Consider the following 17805-nt stretch of genomic DNA (forward strand, 5'->3'; position numbering starts at 1 on the left):
ATTCATATTCTAACTGCATAGGTGAAATTGCTTCCTTTTTCAGTTTCCCTTTCTTTTAACCTCCCTTTTCATGTGTCTGCTCTTTATCTGTCTACCTGGAGATTTTTGTTATCTCCAGGGAAACAAATCTGTTCCTTAAAGAAATGCTTAATTCTTATGATCTGATGTGATTTTTATTATCTCTTCCTTTACCTTTCAGTGGCTATTTCTGAGGGCAGAAATAGAACTCTATTCTTTTTCCTTACCCTTCTGAAGTTGGAAGTGTTGCTGAGTGAGCACGTGGGCAAAGTTCTGGATATTTCCCTCCTCCTCTGAATACCCTCCAGCTTTGTGAGTGAAATTCTGGTGTTGACTGAAAGAGTTGGAAACTGTAAAAGTGTAAAAAGTGTATGACAGTCACTCATAATTCCATGCTAATGGAAAGAGGTATAGTTTAGTGATGTGCTAAAAATGTTAAGGTTAGGCTGTGGGTAAGCTATGAGCTGGGTCCCAAAATGGCCAGAATTGTCACATCAAGGAAGGATGCTGGTCATTGATCTGAATTTCCTGTGTATAAGTTAGTCAAAAAACATGGGATGTTAACTTGTAAGGCATTGTGGCTTAATGTATTTATTAGAAGAACAGTTGAATGGTTGAGGAAGGAGCAAGTAGCTGTTTAAAAAAAAAAAAAAAAAGGAAAACAAGGATTTGCTTTCTTTTTCCCAATTTACACTGGAGTTTATTTTCATTACATGGATGTTTGCTTCACTGCTACAATTTGAAAGCAACTTCTGATGAGAATTCAAAGAGGTAATTTGGGAGGCAAAAGCTTTAGACCTCAGGAGGCAGACAGGTCCTCTGAGGCACTTCAGGTGTTTTCTTCAGATACCACTGCAAATCTCTTTTTGTCTACAGTATTTTCTTACCATGAAGATATTAGAAACTGTAGAGATAGTGCTGTTCCCTTTGCAGAGAAGTTGAAACTGCAGAGATCCTTCCATATGAGTGATGTTGGAGTATCACCTGCAGCATTCCTGTTTTTCCATTTTTTTTTTTCCCAGTGCCATGTTGTCTTTCATTCTTTATGTAGCTAAGGTATTCTTTGAAATTCAGCCTCCTTTTCTTTGGTTTATTCATGCTGAAATGTAGAAGTAGTTGCAAAACTAACTGTTATTTCCTTTCCTGGCTTCTCTGTTCCTTGGTTCTCCTGACTTTTTGGAAATGAAATCCAGAATCTGCTGTTTTCTTGCACAGCCTGTTGTGCAAGGATCTCACCACAGCTGCAGACTGGTTGCTTCATTTACCACTTTTGTTCTACCTTTGTGAGTAGGATCATCATTTTATGCCTGGCATCTCCCATTATAACTCATTCTCAGAGTGCTTTGTGTGCCTGTCAATTCTTCCTGCAAAATTATGTGGTTCTAGCAATGCTGACAGCTGACAAAGTGTCCTAGAGCACCTTCAGCTGAGACAGAAGTGACATCACTACTTGGATGCTGAAGCCTTGCAGCCTCTATAGTTGAAACTAAAAAGAACAGTGAAATGTCAAGTAAAGCAGTTGAGAGTAACCAAAAGATAAATGCTCAGAGCAACTGAATCCCTCCCTCTCCTTTGTGAAAGGAAGCAGTATTTTCCTTCTTGTTATTTATGTTATAGGAAAGCCCCAGAAGTCACAGGATGTGTCATTTTGGCCAAAACTAAAGCAAAAAAAAAATAACACAGCTCAGAATTTTTCTGTGAAGTGCTTATTAATTGACTCTCTTTCCCCAGCATAGCAGTTACTTGAGCTTATATAAAGTTGCTTTTACAATTTGTTTTTATTACATTTGTACATATCTGGCAGCTTTTAGCCAGAGGCACTTCTTACAAAGTGTTGACTAAGCTGGAGCATTGTTTAACTCCCTGGCTGTTGTTTCAGCAGAGCTGGTGAGCATCTGGTGGTGTCTGGTGTTGCAAGCATTAAGGTGCTTCCGAGGCCTGAGAGCAGGGTGAGGCTCTGCACCACGCTTCACCCACGCTGGGCAGGAACGTGGTTGTTGCTTTGTTGCAGTGTGATGGGAGTGCTGGTATGGCTGTGTCAGGGTTTAACACTGGCCCGGCAATTAAACCGAGTAACAGAGGCTCTCTATTAATCTCTCTCTCCTCCTTGATAAGAAAGGAGAGAGAATAAGGGAGAGAGACTGATGGGTTGGAAACTAAACTACACAACTTTAATGAATCAGAATGATAAATAGGAAAAATTACTAAATATATACAAATATACAAGAAAATGGATCCCACGTTCCTCCCCCTTTCCCCCAATAGCTCTCACGTCACCCCCGAGGCTGCAGGGCAGCCCTGGGAAAGTCCAGGCTGGAATCCTGGGGTCAGCAGCAGTTGGGAGCTGGAGGCAGAACACACAGATATGGGCTGGGATGGATCAGGAGCACAGGCAGAGGAAGGGATGGAATCCTTCCAGGGTACCGGGGTGAAGGAAGGGAAGCAGGAAAAGCAGGAAGGGCAGGCAGCTGGAAGCTGGAAATCAGGAAATCTGGTTTGGCCCTTGTGATCCCTCAGATTTATCCTGAGTATGACGTATATGGGATGGAATCCTCTGTTTGGTCAATTCTGGCATCTGTCTTGTCCGTTCCTCCCCAAAGGAGGCTGCAGGTGGGACCTCTTTATGTTTTCCTCAGAGCTGAGCAGTGTCCTTGGCTCTGCACACCAGTCTCTAGCAGTAACTCTAAACATCAAGTGTTATCAGTCCTAGAAGCACACACTGTCTGAGAAACTTGCTGTTAATTTCAGCAAGTGCAGCTACTTACAAGAGACTTAGCTGAAAGCAAAAGTACAAGACAGAAAGTCACCTTTATCCTGGCCCAAACCAGGACAGGCTGGATTAGTGAACATACTCCTTTGAGGTCCAGGTCATTTTCTCAGTGTTTTTGCTGTAACAGATTGGGTGACAGGTAGAACAGCTGTTGAAGTTGTTCGCATCGATCCGGTGTCGACGTGAGGAGATTTTTTGAGTATGAATTTACTTGCACTTGCAAAAGGATCAAACCTGTGCAAATGCATTATTAGCATCCGTTGCATTTACACATTGTCTGTTGGGAGATCTGCAGTATCTTCCTTTTCTCTCAGTGGGATTTGGCCTCCTTTTCCCCCAGTACAGATCAACCCTTTGGTCATAAGCATGCAGCCTCAACTTCTTTTTCAAGAGTTAAGCCATATTTGTGGAGACCTTAATTTTCCAAGTACTTTTGAACTGTAAATAGCATTGACTCTTTCATGGCATATATACAAGTATGGCTCAATTACATATGAATACAGTGGAGCCTCCTTAAGCACACTACAACTTTTTTGTCTATCACACATTGCCCTTGCTGTGATAGCTGCCAAGGGATGTAACCTTTAGCTGTGATCCATCCATCAGTTGAGGGCTGGATCTCCATTGCAGGGAAATCCACTGCAGTTTGGCTTCTACTTTTAGGACACCTCTGTTCCAGCAGAGTATGGTTTACAGAAGGCAAAGCCAAGACACAACTCATCTATCTTTGTAAGATTTACCTGAAAGCTGAATGACACTTGCAGAAGTGAGCATCTGCTGCCTGTCCCCAAAAGGAAAATAATTCAATCCTCTGATATCTTAAAATATGAATAATCCTGTGGTAACTTAAAAGCTGAATTAATTATTAATCTAATATCTGTGGTTTGGAAAATTTGAATTAGTATGTCTCTTTATAGTTGTGTGGCATATCCTACCACAGTAGTCACTGGCTGGCTGTACTGCAGATCTGGGATTCTGAGGTGATGCCTGAGGTGTAAAGAGAGTCATTTCACTTGGTATGAGGGGAAGAGTGGGTTGAGTCAAAGAAATGTTGGGTTTTTTTGAGTAGTTTCATGCAGAATAGTGCCTTTTTTGCTCTTGAGAGGGCTGGCTAGGTAGAGTGGGGAGAACCCCACACACCCATCTCCAAAGAGCTTCCTCTGGAAGCATTCGAAGTGGAGTGGTTTTGCTGGTGTTGTCTGAAGCCATGTCAGATGTAATACCTTATGTTTTAGTCTTGGCCAAAGACTCATAGATTTCTGAAGAAGATAAAAAGATAAAGAAGAAGAAGATAAAAATGGTGAAGAATGCTTTCACCAGGGTACCCACGGGGCAGTAGTGTCCTTGAGTTTGTGCAGGTGAGAAAGAAAAGCCAGCAGTTTGCATCAGGCACTGCTGTATCCTCCTTGAACCCACGAGAGAAGGGTGTAATCTGTGAGTGGAACTGAATAGCTGTGTGTCCATACATCCATCATTAATACATTTTTGCATGAAAAGACTTATAAGGAACAATGTAATCGTATTAAGGTGTGTGGGTGATTTAGCAGATATTTTAGGTCTGTTCCTAGGGAGGTCATGTACAAAACTCTTCTCAAATGCTAGGAATAAATGGGATGTATCAACTGTGTAATTGCTTCCCAGCCATGCTGTCAGGCAGCACCCTCCTTAGACATGAAGACATGGGGCACACCTCTTGATCTCTGAGCACCCATCAGCATGATGCAGACAGGTGACACGTAAGCCTCTTGGCTCTGTGCTGGGGGGGCGGTGCCAGAAAAATGTTCCTACTGGGAGTACTATCTCCAGTGTGCCCTAACTATTCCTTTAGCAGAGTTTGGGGTAAGTGCTCTACTTTGCTTTAAATTGGTGTGCTTGAGGACTGTGGTTATGAGCATGTTTAGATTTTCTGAATTTTACACTGTGTGTACACATTTTTATATGCAGCTTTTCTTTTTCTTTCTTTTTTCTTTCTTTTTTCTTTTCTCTTTCTTTTCTCTTTCTTTTTTCTTTCTTTTTTCTTTCTTTTTTCTTTCTTTTTTCTTTCTTTTTTCTTTCTTTTTTCTTTCTTTTTTCTTTTTTCTTTCTTTTTTCTTTCTTTTTTCTTTCTTTTTTCTTTCTTTTTTCTTTCTTTTTTCTTTTCTCTTTCTTTTCTCTTTCTTTTCTCTTTCTTTTCTCTTTCTTTTCTCTTTCTTTTCTCTTTCTTTTCTTTCTTTTCTCTTTCTTTTTTCTTTCTTTTTTCTTTCTTTTTTCTTTCTTTTTTCTTTCTTTTTTCTTTCTTTTTTCTTTCTTTTTTCTTTCTTTTTTCTTTCTTTTTTCTTTCTTTTTTCTTTCTTTTTTCTTTCTTTTTTCTTTCTTTTTTCTTTCTTTTTTCTTTCTTTTTTTGTTTTTTCTTTTGGCTTGTGTTTTCATTTATCTGTCTCTTTGTGCCTACTGCCTTTTTCCTTCTTTCCTCCATCAGCTCTGTAGTTTTTGTCTAAAGCCAGTTCAGAAAACATATTCCCTGTCCCCATCCTGCCCAGGGGAAATCCTGCATGCCAAGGATTCATACAAGAACACCACTGCCATAGTCTTTAATGTTTTATCACATAATAAGGTTGTGATATTTGTGTCCTGGAGGCAAAAATACAAGCCTTTTAATGTTGATGCATGGATACTTGCTAATGTGAAAGTACCTTGGACTAGGAAATCCACTGAACAAGAGCAGCACTCGTTTTGCAGAGCATCCCTTCTTGGCAAGCCATGATCTGGATGTGTGTGTGCATGTGGAGGCTTCAGAGCAGCAGCTGTACAAGCACAGCTTAAGTGATGGCTGCAGGGATCCTGTCAGCAAAAGGAAAAGGCCAGTGGAGTTTCCCAGCCCTTGTCCATCTGCATGCAAGGCAAACCTAAAGCTGAATGGGATATAAGGAGTGGCTTACAAAAGGCAAACCCTGGAGGGCTTGATGTGGAGCCTAAAACTGTGTCCATCAGTGAATCTTTTTTTTTTTTCAGTGAAGGATTGCTTGCTTTAGAGGCAAGATTTGGGAATGCTCATTCTAAAATTAATAGATTTTTTTTTTTCTTTCGGTGACCTGATGAACTCTAAGTCTATCATCAATTTTTTCTGATTCTTCCTTTTCTACTTTCCACTCTATATACAAGGTATAACACCATGGAAGGAAAGACTGGAAGGTGTGAAGCTATAAAGCATAATTTAAAAAAAAGCAAAATCAGAAGGAAAAAATGAGATGGGTTTTTAGTAACAGGGCTATGGCTTTTAAAAACTCCACAGCAGTTTTTTCTGTGATTATACTTTTCTGTGAATATATTCTTCTTTCTCTTCTGTGGAGCTGAATGTGTCTGGGCACTAGGACTGCAGGTCTCAGAGGGTGGAGATCACTTTTTAAATATTTGTACAGGGAGGAGGACAAGGTTTGAAACTGCTACGAAAATAGCTCTTTGCATGTCTCCAAGGATAGGTTAACTGTGCAGAGTTTCACAAGAACCACTCCCTGGAGATACTTGAATAATAGATTGACATTATGGGGTGCACTGAAAGGTGTGTGCATTTCAAAAGCCTAAGGAGAAAATTTCCTTCTCAAGCAAATCCCATAGAAAGCATTATATGCCCTTCCTGTGAAGGGCTTCAAGTCCTCTATCAATCATTTGCAAATTACATTTTTTATCAGCCATTTGGACAATTGAGGGTTAAGTGGCTGAATTGATGTGGTGTGTTTGACCAAACAGCCACCCTAGAAATCAGGTAGGACAGTAGGAATACCTTTAGGTTTTACTTCCCCAAGGTCTAACCTTGACCTTTCTGCTCTAAGTTGAGCTTTCACCCAGCTCTGGTTCACCCAGCAGAAAGGTGCAGCTGAACCATAACAGGTAAAAGTTCCTCTGTAACGTCTTGCACAGGTGGCAGGATAAATTATCTTTTTTTACAACATAAATTAGCAGTGGTTGGGTGGCACTGTCATTTGCAGCTGTTTTCTAAAATGGTTTCCCTATACAGCTAGCTAACAAAATACCAACAAGTCAAGGCAAGTACTTCTATTCAGATGGGGTAGCACAGTAAAATATGTGAAGCTGTCTTTATTTTTATAATGTACTAGCTCCAAGATTTGCTTTAAAGCATTTTAAGAAAGAATTAATTTAGGGGTATTGAGCTGAAAGAAATGTACTTGAGTAGAGAGGGAGCTAACGTAGCCCTTTGCCCTTGGAGGAAATCTGAGAAACATCATATATGAGATGGAAGAAGTCTAAATCAAAACCAGTCTTTAATAAAAACCTCCTTGTTTGGTTTTTAAAATATTTTTCCCTTTCTTCTAGTGCATTTCAATGAAAAGGCTTTGTAGACCTAAAAGGTAGGCAACCTGATTTTCCTTTTTTTTTTTTTTTTTTTTTACCCCCCTCTTCCCCAGTGAGGGAGAGGATTTAAAAAAATGAAACAAAAACCCCCAAAAAAGCATTTTCTGGTACGTCTGAGTGTGTCTAGTAGATCAGGGCTTCTGTTTCTTCTAAAAATGTTTTGGTTCAGTGTGTGGTTGCCTGTTCAACTTGTTTACTTGAATATGCTGTTTGTTCAGATCTGTGTGGTTGATGCAGGCCTGCAGATGGGGTGTATTAATGTAAAAAACTCACTCGTAACTATTACTGTGGGGTGTTTTGTTGTTGTTGTGTGTTTTGTTCCCCACCCTCCCCCCAACTTTCATTCTATTACAAAACTTTGTCTTAAAAGTGAATTAACTGGCTGTGCCGTGGTAGTGAGTGTAACCTCTGTCACCTAAAACCCCTTTCCTGAAAGATTTTACTGTCAAAAATCTGGAAATATGGCTTGGCTGGGGAAAGGGAGACTTCAAAACTGGAAAGAGCAAAAAAGTGACTGACTCTTCAGTGGGAGAGTATCTGGGTGGAAATCTGACCATGGCCTGTGTTTGATCATGATAAATCCATGACTCATGGGGTGAGTAAACTAATCAGAGATTGGTCATGGAACCAAAAGCAATGCTGACATAAAGCTGAAGCTTTAAGATATAAATGGTTTTAGCTTAATGCTGGTGATTGACACCCAGATACCCGAGATACAGTTTGCTCTATACCTGAAGCTGTGAGCTGATATTCAAGAAATGAATTGTGTTTTGCCACAAACTACTGCAGTACTTGGCTCAAAATGAAGAATTTTATGTAGTTCAAGCTACAAATAGTTCAAAAAAATATGTATTTGCCGTTGAAACAGCAGATTTAACTATTTAGTATTTTATTTTGTAATGTATTTTTTATCGTAGTTTGGTACCTATTTCCTTCTTCCATAGGAAATTACTCAATGCCAGTTTTAGGTTGCTTTTAGAATAGTTACATTCTTTTTGTGTTCATGTCTTTGAACACTACATAAGGCAGCTCTCTACTCCTTGTGTTGGGGAAGAAAGGCTTTGTAGCTACTCAACAGGAGAGTACTAGTGCACTTACATTAGTCTGTCTACTATACCTGAAGTGTGCCAGTTATTTCTATGTTCTAACTCTTGAGTAATGCTCTTTGGTAAGACTACACCTGTTATGGTTATTTTTTCAATGGCCCCAAAAGGATAAAGAGAAATTTCTTAAATGTGTACTGTGTGTTGTTTAGTACATCAAGATTTAGTGTAAATTATTAACATAATAATAGGAGCTTTTAAAACTTTGAAAATTGTCCTAAATAAACCAAAAAAGCTTAACAAAATGAAGAACAGCGAAAAGTTGCTTGGTTACTTTTTCTCCTCATATGAAAACATTTTCCAAGACTGAAAAATAGAAAATTGTTATCATTTTTGTTTAAATATAACAGGGAATTTTTTTTGTGTGTTTATAATGTCATAATGAATGTGAGGTCAGAATTGCACTGCTCAAATACTAAGTAGCTTTAGCTGATCTGTATGCAGATTAAAAACAGTTTATGTTTCAGATGTCTCAAATACTTGGATCTTGATTTTTAGTCTTTCTTGAAGAAGTTTAAATTATGTTGCCTTTTCTTTCTAGTAAAAGGAACGTAATAAAATTAACTATGTGCTTTTTGAGTCACAATTGAATTTGATATTGGTAATTGGCATAATTGAGAGTTTAAGGTGAAACCAGCCTGTAAAACAGTCCAGAACTGGTCCTGCTGCTGGATGATTTGTGTTTCAAGTAGTGATTTGTACTTTAAACATTTGTTAGAAGCCTTGGCAGAGTTGTTGACTAACTAATACTTTTTTGCTTTGCTTTTCAAGGTGTCTCCTGAATTCTCATTATGTCTGATGGAGACTATGATTACCTCATAAAATTTCTAGCTCTTGGTGATTCAGGAGTAGGAAAGACCAGCCTTCTTTACCAATACACAGATGGCAAATTTAATTCCAAATTTATCACAACTGTGGGCATTGACTTTCGGGAGAAGAGAGTGGTGAGTTTCCACAATGCTGCTTTTCAATAACATCTGTCTTGGTGATGGCTAAAATCTATTTTTTAACAATCTTGCCTGCTGAGTCTTGTGTGTAGGCATGCAACCAGTTGTTACTGAGTACTTAAATCTTCTGACAAGGAAATAATCTCTTTTTACCAGGTTGCTTTTGTGTGTTCTGCATCCCCCTGCCACTTTTCCCAAAGTTAAAGTAAGAAAAGCTGGTTCTAAGCAGCTCCTGGCTTACTGCTTCACAACTTTTGAGTGCACTTAACTCTGGGAGCTGTGCCCATAGTGCCCAGAGTAGCACTGTTACTCTTGAACTCCCTTCACAAGGAAGGATGGGACAGTTTTTGCTGTCTGTGAACTGAAAAGGCCACTGAAAAAAGCCTGCAGTGCTGATTTTTAAAACTGTTTCCAAACATGTGAGTGAAGTAGGATAGCACAATACATGGAGCTGAACTAGCTTCCTAAGCAGCTACCATTATCAGAGTAAAATTGGGTTTTGTATTGTTGTTTTTTTTTTTTTTTTTTTTTTTTTTTTTTTTTTTTTTTGTTTGTTTGTTTGTTTGTTTTGGTGGTGTTTTTTTTTGTTTGTTTGTTTTTGGGTTTTTTTTGTTTTTTTTTTTTTTGTTTTTTTTTTTTGGTGTTTTTTTTTTTAACCCCTGAGTTGTTATTAAATTGGGCAAATGCACTGTTGATACAAAGCTGAGCACTACATTGTGGTAACAGTTGGGTGTTGATTTGGTTTTTTTTAACCCCTGAGTTGTTATTAAATTGGGCAAATGCACTGTTGATACAAAGCTGAGCACTACATTGTGGTAACAGTTGGGTGTTGATTTGGTTTTTTTTAACCCCTGAGTTGTTATTAAATTGGGCAAATGCACTCTTGATACAAAGCTGAGCACTACATTGTGGTAGCAGTTGGGTGTTGATCATTACTCAGTGAAACTGGTCTCTTGAAGAAGTTAGTATTCTTCTTGTAGGAAAGCCCAAACATGGTGAGTTTGCTTGATCACCATATTTGATAACTCAGGATAAGATTTAGGTTTCACAACCTGAATAATGTGATCCACAAATTCAGGAAGCTTGTGTGTCTCTTGAGCTTATGTTTGTAACTCTGGTAATCTTGGGTACAATGACAGGTGAAGGTAAAGAAGACCATAAAGGTAACATGAAGCATTCTAAACAAGTGACTCTACTTTCCTCTGATTTTTCCAAAGCTAACAGATGCCCTTATTTATATTTTAATGCTGAGCAAACTCCTCAGCTTTTATTATTATCAACCAATTTTTTTAAGCTATGATAAGATCTACTCTCTACTTTTTCAGTGATCTCTTGGCAGCTAAGAAGAGATATTATCTTTATGAGCATATTCTGCTTGCTAATGAGGTTCTGTTAGTGGTAACATGATCCGATTGCCATTTTCTTTTATAATTATATTTTAATTTGAACATGATACAAGATAATAGTAAAAGATAGAAAATCAAAATTCTGTAATTAAGCTTGTCTAGTGAAACCTAATATCCACTCTAAATATCTAGTTGGATTCTATAGTCTATATTCTATATAGGATATTGATTTTCCACTTTCACTTTTACCTTTATTTTCAAATATTCAACTGAATGCAAATTTCAAAATTCAACCCATATTACTTTTGTCTTCTAAAACAGAAGGATTGAACTGTAGTTGGGAATGTTGTTTTGCTGTATTTAATGACTTTAAACTTCAGTTATTTTGTGCCCTAGAGGGGCTGGACTGCTTCCACTCAGTCTTGCAAACTTCCCTTTCACAGGTGTATAGACCCAATGGGCCAGATGGTGTTGGTGGCAGAGGACAGAGGATACATCTTCAGCTCTGGGATACTGCAGGGCAGGAAAGGTATGTTCCATCCCCTGCCTAGCAAGTAAGGAGTTGTCATCAAGCTAGATGTAAATGGAACAAGGAACATGAATTCTTTATATTGATTGTGAAATTTTAATTGTATGATCAAGATGGGAAAGGGTGCTTAATTTGGTCTTAACTGTGATGCAAAGTGTCCTGTGAATACCCATCAAATTCCAACTAATTTACAACTGTGGGACACTAAAATTGTAATTGTTGATTTTTGTCTTTTCAGGTTCTCTTTGTTATGACCACTGTGTATAGATGCTTTTAAAGCTTTTTTTTTCCTTAAATTTCTGTCAATATGTTGAGATCTTGGGAAAGTCAGACAGATGAAGCCACCTCAAAGGATTATTTTCTATTTTTCTATCAAAAGACTAGCAACTTAGGGGTTGATAGTCTTAATTGAAGAACTGATGGGCATAGGGAACAATTTTCTGCTCAAAGTCTGAATTTCATTCTTACTTTAATTTCTGAATCTTGATCAAGTCATGCCATATAGTAGAAGATTTTACTTAAAGCTCTCTCACTCAAGTGAAATATTTTCACTTCCTTTGGCTTTGAGGAGGCCATAGTAATGTTAACAATTCTTGCCATGCAGTCCCTACATCAGCAAAACAACTATGATGAATATTTCATTCAAGTTAATTCAGCCTTAATTTACCTCAGGTTTATGACTGAATGCAATTATATTTTCAAAGTAACTTTTCAGATGAGCTAACTAGTTTCACTTTGCTGGTCTAGGTTTCGTAGCTTGACAACAGCTTTCTTCAGAGATGCCATGGGGTTTCTCCTCCTCTTTGATCTCACAAATGAGCAAAGCTTTCTGAACGTCAGGAACTGGATAAGTATGAAATTTCTTTGTTTTTTCTTTTTCCTTTCTTGCTTTGCATGGGCAGGGAGAAGGCTATGTTTCTAAATAGGGAGTCCCACTGAGAAATAGAAGTGAAAATAGTGGTTTTTATAGTTTTTTTCAGTAAGAGAAGTAAATTTTGCATCCATAATGCTGCTCGAAGCAGTGGCTTCCAGAGCTCACCTGTAATTCAACTTTGTCTTCTGAGCTTGCATCTTAACCTATATAAATGCAAGCTGAGAGCACATCATATCCCTGGCTCACCTGAAGCTGTCTCAGCAAAACTTAATGGCAGGCAAATGTTCCTAGGCTGGTGTATCTAGGCAAAGGAGTTGTCAAACTGCATCATCCATCAGGAACTGGAAATACTTTCCTGACATCTCACTGAAGATACTGGGTGAGCACAACTCCTTAAGCTACAAATACACAGCTTGTGTGCTAGCTTGGACAGGCTTCTGCTTCTCCAGCTTGTTCCCTGGCTGGGTACTTCACAGGAGGTGTCCACCTGTTCTCTGGTGCCTCAGTGCAATGATAATGATAATAATAATATAAATAATATAAATAAATATATATATAAATATATAAATAATATAAATAAATAACAATAATTATAATTATAAAAATAATAATTGTTTTCTGTCTTTGAAAGAGTTGTTTTTCTGAAGGAGTCTGTGTCCCCTGAAGTGTGGTAGTGTTCTTGGTGAGTTTTATCTGTGTCAGTAAGTTGTGACCCCTCTTCATCTTCCCGTCAGGTCAGCTACAAATGCATGCATATTGTGAAAACCCTGACATTGTATTGTGTGGAAACAAGAGTGATCTGGAAGACCAAAGAGTGGTAAAAGAAGAAGAGGCTAAGGAACTTGCAGAAAAATATGGGTAAGTAACTTCTTTCCAGTTATTGTTGTGTTTAAAGCAGAATGAAGTATTTTCTGCAATGCCTTTTCTATGTACCGAAAGGTTTTTGTCAGAATAAGCATGTTAGGGTGCTTCACTGGGTGGTATGGTATCTTTTTTCCTGTCAGAGATTAGTGATTTCTGCATTGTCTAAGAATTCATACTTAGTATTGCAATAATCTTGCACTAGAGATAATTTAAACTTCTTTTTTCTTCGGCAGTAAACAAAGCAGGTTTTCAGAAATCTTCTGCAATTAGATTTTATCTGGAGAGGCAGGTGAATGACACAGGTGCTTTTGCCTGTGCCTGAGCCTACCTTTGGGACAAACACATGAATTAAAGCTTATCCTTCAGGCCTACCTACAGAGTCAGCCATTTCATTAATTTATTTTGCATTTTGGACCACTGTCCACTTAGCCTCTTTCTGCTGCGGAGTAGCAGTAACAACTCCTGTGTGATTGCTAAGTATGTGGCAGTCTTCATGGATTATCCTTTTCCCTGTTAATATAAACCACCTGACATAAGTTTGGGGTTTTCTCTTCTGCAGGATACCCTATTTTGAAACCAGTGCAGCCAATGGGAATAATGTCAGCAAAGCCATTGAAACCCTGCTTGACCTCATCATGAAGCGCATGGAGCGGTGTGTGGATAAATCCTGGATCCCAGAGGGAGTGGTGCGTTCCAATGGGCACAGCTCTACAGAACAGCTGAATGAGGAGCAAGAAAAAGGCAAATGCAGCTGTTAGCTCAGTCATAATTAAATTTACTGTGTATTCTAAAGTACAGTACAGTTGCAGCTTAACTGTTTAACTTCGGGACAAATCACGCTGTGTAGTTATTTAATGAGCCGTATTAATTCTTGATATTAATTCTTTGGGTTTTTTTCATCTCAAACAATATTGTCCTTTGCTTGCAAGGTATACAGTTTATTAGTGATTGGACAGAGGTTTAATTTGGAGTATTTGGATACTCCTTTACCTTGGGGTGGTTGGGGCAATTTTCACACCAAATATAAAACATCTCTCTGTAGGGGCAATGAGAAAGAGTAGACTTCAGAATGGAAGGATTTTCAGTTGTCCTTTGAAAGCTCCATGAGCTACACAGACTAGGCATTTAGATCAGGTATTGTGACAGCTCTTAGTCTCTACTAAAAGTAAGTTTACCAACATGGTTCTTGGTTTTGAACAGAAACATTTAATCAATCAATCACCATCTTAAGGAAAAAATCCTGTGTTTTCTCCAAAAGCCTGCAAGAAACTTTTCCTTGCTTTCTCAAACCATCAGTGATGAAAAACAAAAGAAAGCATTTCTACATAGACTAAAAAACTACAGAGAAACACAGGGATATGTATGTGGAGCACTTTGGGTATGTCATGAAACTGAACATGTAAACTGCAACTGTACTATATAAAATATACCCAACACAGCCTTTGAGACCTCCTGACATAATTTGAATTCTTAGGAGATGCTTGTACATGTATTTATCTGTAAATGGCATAACTGTACATCTGTTGTTATGTTTCTTTCATGTTGCCACTCATGTTTTAACAGACATGTAAAGCAACCTAGATGTCAGCAAAATTTCATCAGAGGTTGTGCTTTGCCCTGAATTTGTGTTACCAAACACAGATTTGGAATGTTTCTTCAAACTTGGATGGAAAAATGAATTGTGATTGTCTCCTGATGAAATGCAGCTAAGATACCAGTTCTGACTAGATCAGTATTTCTATAAATTTACATGCTTATTTTATTCTGCCAACTTTTGTGTCCTGTACATCTTAGTAATCATATATTCATTTATGGCTTGTTCATTTCCTTTTGGTTGTATTTAAAAAACAGTAGAGTTGCTTTTCTTTTTTTCCCCTCTACAGATCACATTAATGTCAGTTTTGGTTTCAGTGGATCATGTTACACTTTAATAACTTTAATTTATTCAAACAACCTAAGAAAAAATGAGTATTTTTGGGGTCTGTCTTCAAGACTGGTTTATAAGATGTGCCTACCAAACAATTTTTTACCTGTCACATGTTGTATAACTGTGAAGTGTTGCAAATTGAAGTCATAACATGCCAAATTGAGTCTTTTTATGGACGTTCCACAGCATTTTGTTTACAAAATTCCAAAGCTATTACTTCTTTAGAAATTGTGTATTTATTTATTTAAATAGTCTAACTACTGTAGTTTCAGGCAAACAGTGATAGTACTTGACATGAATTGCAGCATAACAAATTTTTCTAAGGACCAAAAATGTTTCTAAAAATAGGCACTAATAAAAAACCCCACAAAATATTTGATGTTGCCTCTGGTTATATTAATAATGCAAGAATAGGTATTAAAACTTGGTTCTGAAAAAGATTTTGCAAAGTAATGCATTGTTCTTAAACATACCTGTAAATATTAGATTTTTATCACAGCCTACACAGAATATTTTTAAAGTGCAATATAATTTGACTGCTCCAGGGCTAGGACAGAGATTAAACCAATTTATATTAGATAAGTATATGGGTTTTTTTTTCTACTATACAATACCAATACCTAAAATGATTGTAGACCAGAGTTACTGTAGTTTAACTCAGTGCCTTTTGAAGTTACCATCACATTTCTGACCAGCAGAGTATCAAACTCTATTACAGGACACAATAGATATGTCTGTACTTTAGTGTCTGAATTTCTTTTAATGTAACTCTTGCTTTTCAGAGGGTTGCAGTGGAACTTTGTCATGCATTAACTTAATTGGGAGTTTTTCTGCTTATAGCTCCATCCAGTTACTGAAAATATTAAGATTATTGCAGCCAGCTACTGAGCTAAGTGACTACTGAAATGGTGTAAAAATGTTTCCTTTTGAATGTTTAGATTGGATATTAAAGGCTAAATACTGAAACTGTAGTATTTTTGTCATGCATATAATATGTAACTATTTACTGTATAAAAAGAGTCTACATAAAATTGCTTTGATGTCAGCCTTTGAAATGTGCCATAAGATTTATCTGTTTGAATTATTCTGTGGCAAAACTTCTGTTCCCTTTTTAGTTCTCATGAGAAATCGTGGTAAATGTTTCTTGGCAGTGAATTACACTGTTCTTAATAGCCTAGCAATGTTTTTAAAAACCAACCAAATAAGAATTCTCATGCAATGAAAAACTATTATGATAGGAATAGCTTTTCTTGAAATGTCAGACAAAAATGTTGATCTCCAATGGAAGAAAGTTTTGGAACCTGTTTATAAAATAGTTAAACATTCCTGACCTGAATCTTGTCAGCATTTGTTGAACTGAATTGTAACATTTCCTGTTGCCTCAGTTGAATATAATTTGTGTCCTGCACTGTCCTTATACATTGTGGTGTTTTTAGTTGAAGTGTGTGAAGTTTTCTTCTGTGGCACAGGTACTTCCACTCTGGCACTGACTGAACCAGATGGATGGGGGCCTGATGCATCCTGGGTGATGCCAGAAGGAGCTCAAACTCATAGAAGAAAATAGAGACAACACTTCTTTGTTCATAAGATACTCAGAAAGCTGCTAATTTGAGCATGTAGCATGTTCAGAGGAAAGGGAATCAAGCAATGCATTTTGTAAAACCTATTGCTTCTACAAAGGTAAGGAGTCTGATTTTTCAGATTAGCTGCTTCTGTAGTAGTGTAGATTATATGCTGGATGACATATTCTGCTGCTCAGAGGTTCCTTGACAGGCAAGAGAAATGAGTTGAACTAAACCTCTTCAAGTTTAAGCAGGGCAAGTATCACTAGGTGTTCCATCTGGGTTGGAATAACCCCCTGCAATGGAACTGGCTGAAAAAATATTTTGCAGAAAAGGACGTGGGGCATCCTATTCAAAAGCAGGTTGACCAAGGGCCAGAAGTGTGCCCCTGTGGCAAAGGCCATCTACATCTGGGGCTGCATTATTAAAATGAGGTCGAGCAGGTTGAGGAAATAAGTCTTCTCTTATGCTGAATAATTCTAGGACTGCATCTGGAGTTGTGTCCTGTTTTGGACAGCCCGTCAGAAGAGAGACATTGACACGATGGAGTGAGTCCAGCAGATGGCCCCCAAGAGCAGAGGGATGGAGTACAAGGTGAAGGCCGGGAGAGCTGGGGCTGCTTGGCTTGCAGAAAGCCGAGAAAGACATTTCTGTCGTTTTGAACTATCTAACGGGAGAGTATACAGAAAATGGAGCCAGACCTTTCTCAGAGGACACAGGGATAGCAAAAAGGTAACAGAGAAAAGCATAGAAAACTCTGATTAGACATTAGGAAAAAAATGTCCTTATACAAGTAGTCAGAAATTGGAACAGGAGCCAGGGAAGGTTATGGAATCTCCATTCCAAACCACTAAAAACTCACCTGGGTGTGGACCCAAGCCACCTGTTGTTAGTCTGTCCTGCTTGGAGCAGGACTTTGGTCTAGAAGATCTCCAAAAGTTTTACAGTCGACGTCATTAAATGCTCTATGAACCTGATCCTAGGAATGTACATGCCTGAGAGTTGTCAGTTCTTTCACATGACTTTATGTGACAGTTCTTTTACTTCTATTAGAAGACTTGGACAAGTACATAAATATTTGCAGAGCAGAGCTTTGCTGTGAGTTTAACATATTGAGTTGTTTGATGACACAATTCTCACTGTGGTAATATGTCAAAAATCAAACAAATGAGCAACTCTGCAAAACCTCCTCTTCCTGCTTTTCAGCTGGATAACTAATTCTGCCTGCAACTGTTAGAGGAGTAGAAGTGTGTATTCTTTTTTGATGATCAGTCTGGATTCTGGCTCCAGCAACCTCCAATTTATATTACCTTTTAGATCAGGAGTAAGCACTTCAAATCTACAGCATAATGGTTCATACTTGAATAGGAGATTATGCCTTGGTTTGAAGAAAGGAGGGGAGCAGGGAGAAATCCAATTGTAAATGTTCATAGTATCACTGTGCTCTCACATCCCATCTGTCTGCTGGAGGCATTGGTGACAGTCTGTAATCCACAGTGGTTAAACTGTAAAAGC

At 38.0% G+C, this 17805-nt stretch overlaps 1 protein-coding gene across 11 annotated transcripts in view; it reads left to right on the top strand.

Annotated features, from left to right (window-relative positions):
* The window catches only part of RAB27A (RAB27A, member RAS oncogene family), a 34448-nt gene extending 18307 nt beyond the window's left edge, over positions 1-16141 (top strand). For 4 of the 11 annotated variants that reach the window (XM_071755130.1, XM_071755131.1, XM_071755138.1 and 1 more), the window contains 6 exons: positions 7100-7134; positions 9013-9185; positions 10978-11063; positions 11811-11914; positions 12672-12795; positions 13361-16141. In XM_071755130.1, the coding sequence (XP_071611231.1) occupies positions 9033-9185; positions 10978-11063; positions 11811-11914; positions 12672-12795; positions 13361-13559 (666 nt within the window). In that variant the 5' untranslated portion in view covers positions 7100-7134; positions 9013-9032 and the 3' untranslated portion in view covers positions 13560-16141. Of the gene's footprint in view, positions 1-199; positions 331-4548; positions 4628-7099; positions 7135-9012; positions 9186-10977; positions 11064-11810; positions 11915-12671; positions 12796-13360 lie in introns of those variants that run through there. The other 7 variants (XM_071755132.1, XM_071755137.1, XM_071755139.1 and 4 more) reach the window with 4 other exon arrangements.
* The last annotated feature ends 1664 nt before the right edge of the window (positions 16142-17805 follow it).

Source organism: Heliangelus exortis, chromosome 11 (assembly GCF_036169615.1).
Source record: "Heliangelus exortis chromosome 11, bHelExo1.hap1, whole genome shotgun sequence".
NCBI classification, from domain to species: domain Eukaryota; kingdom Metazoa; phylum Chordata; class Aves; order Apodiformes; family Trochilidae; genus Heliangelus; species Heliangelus exortis.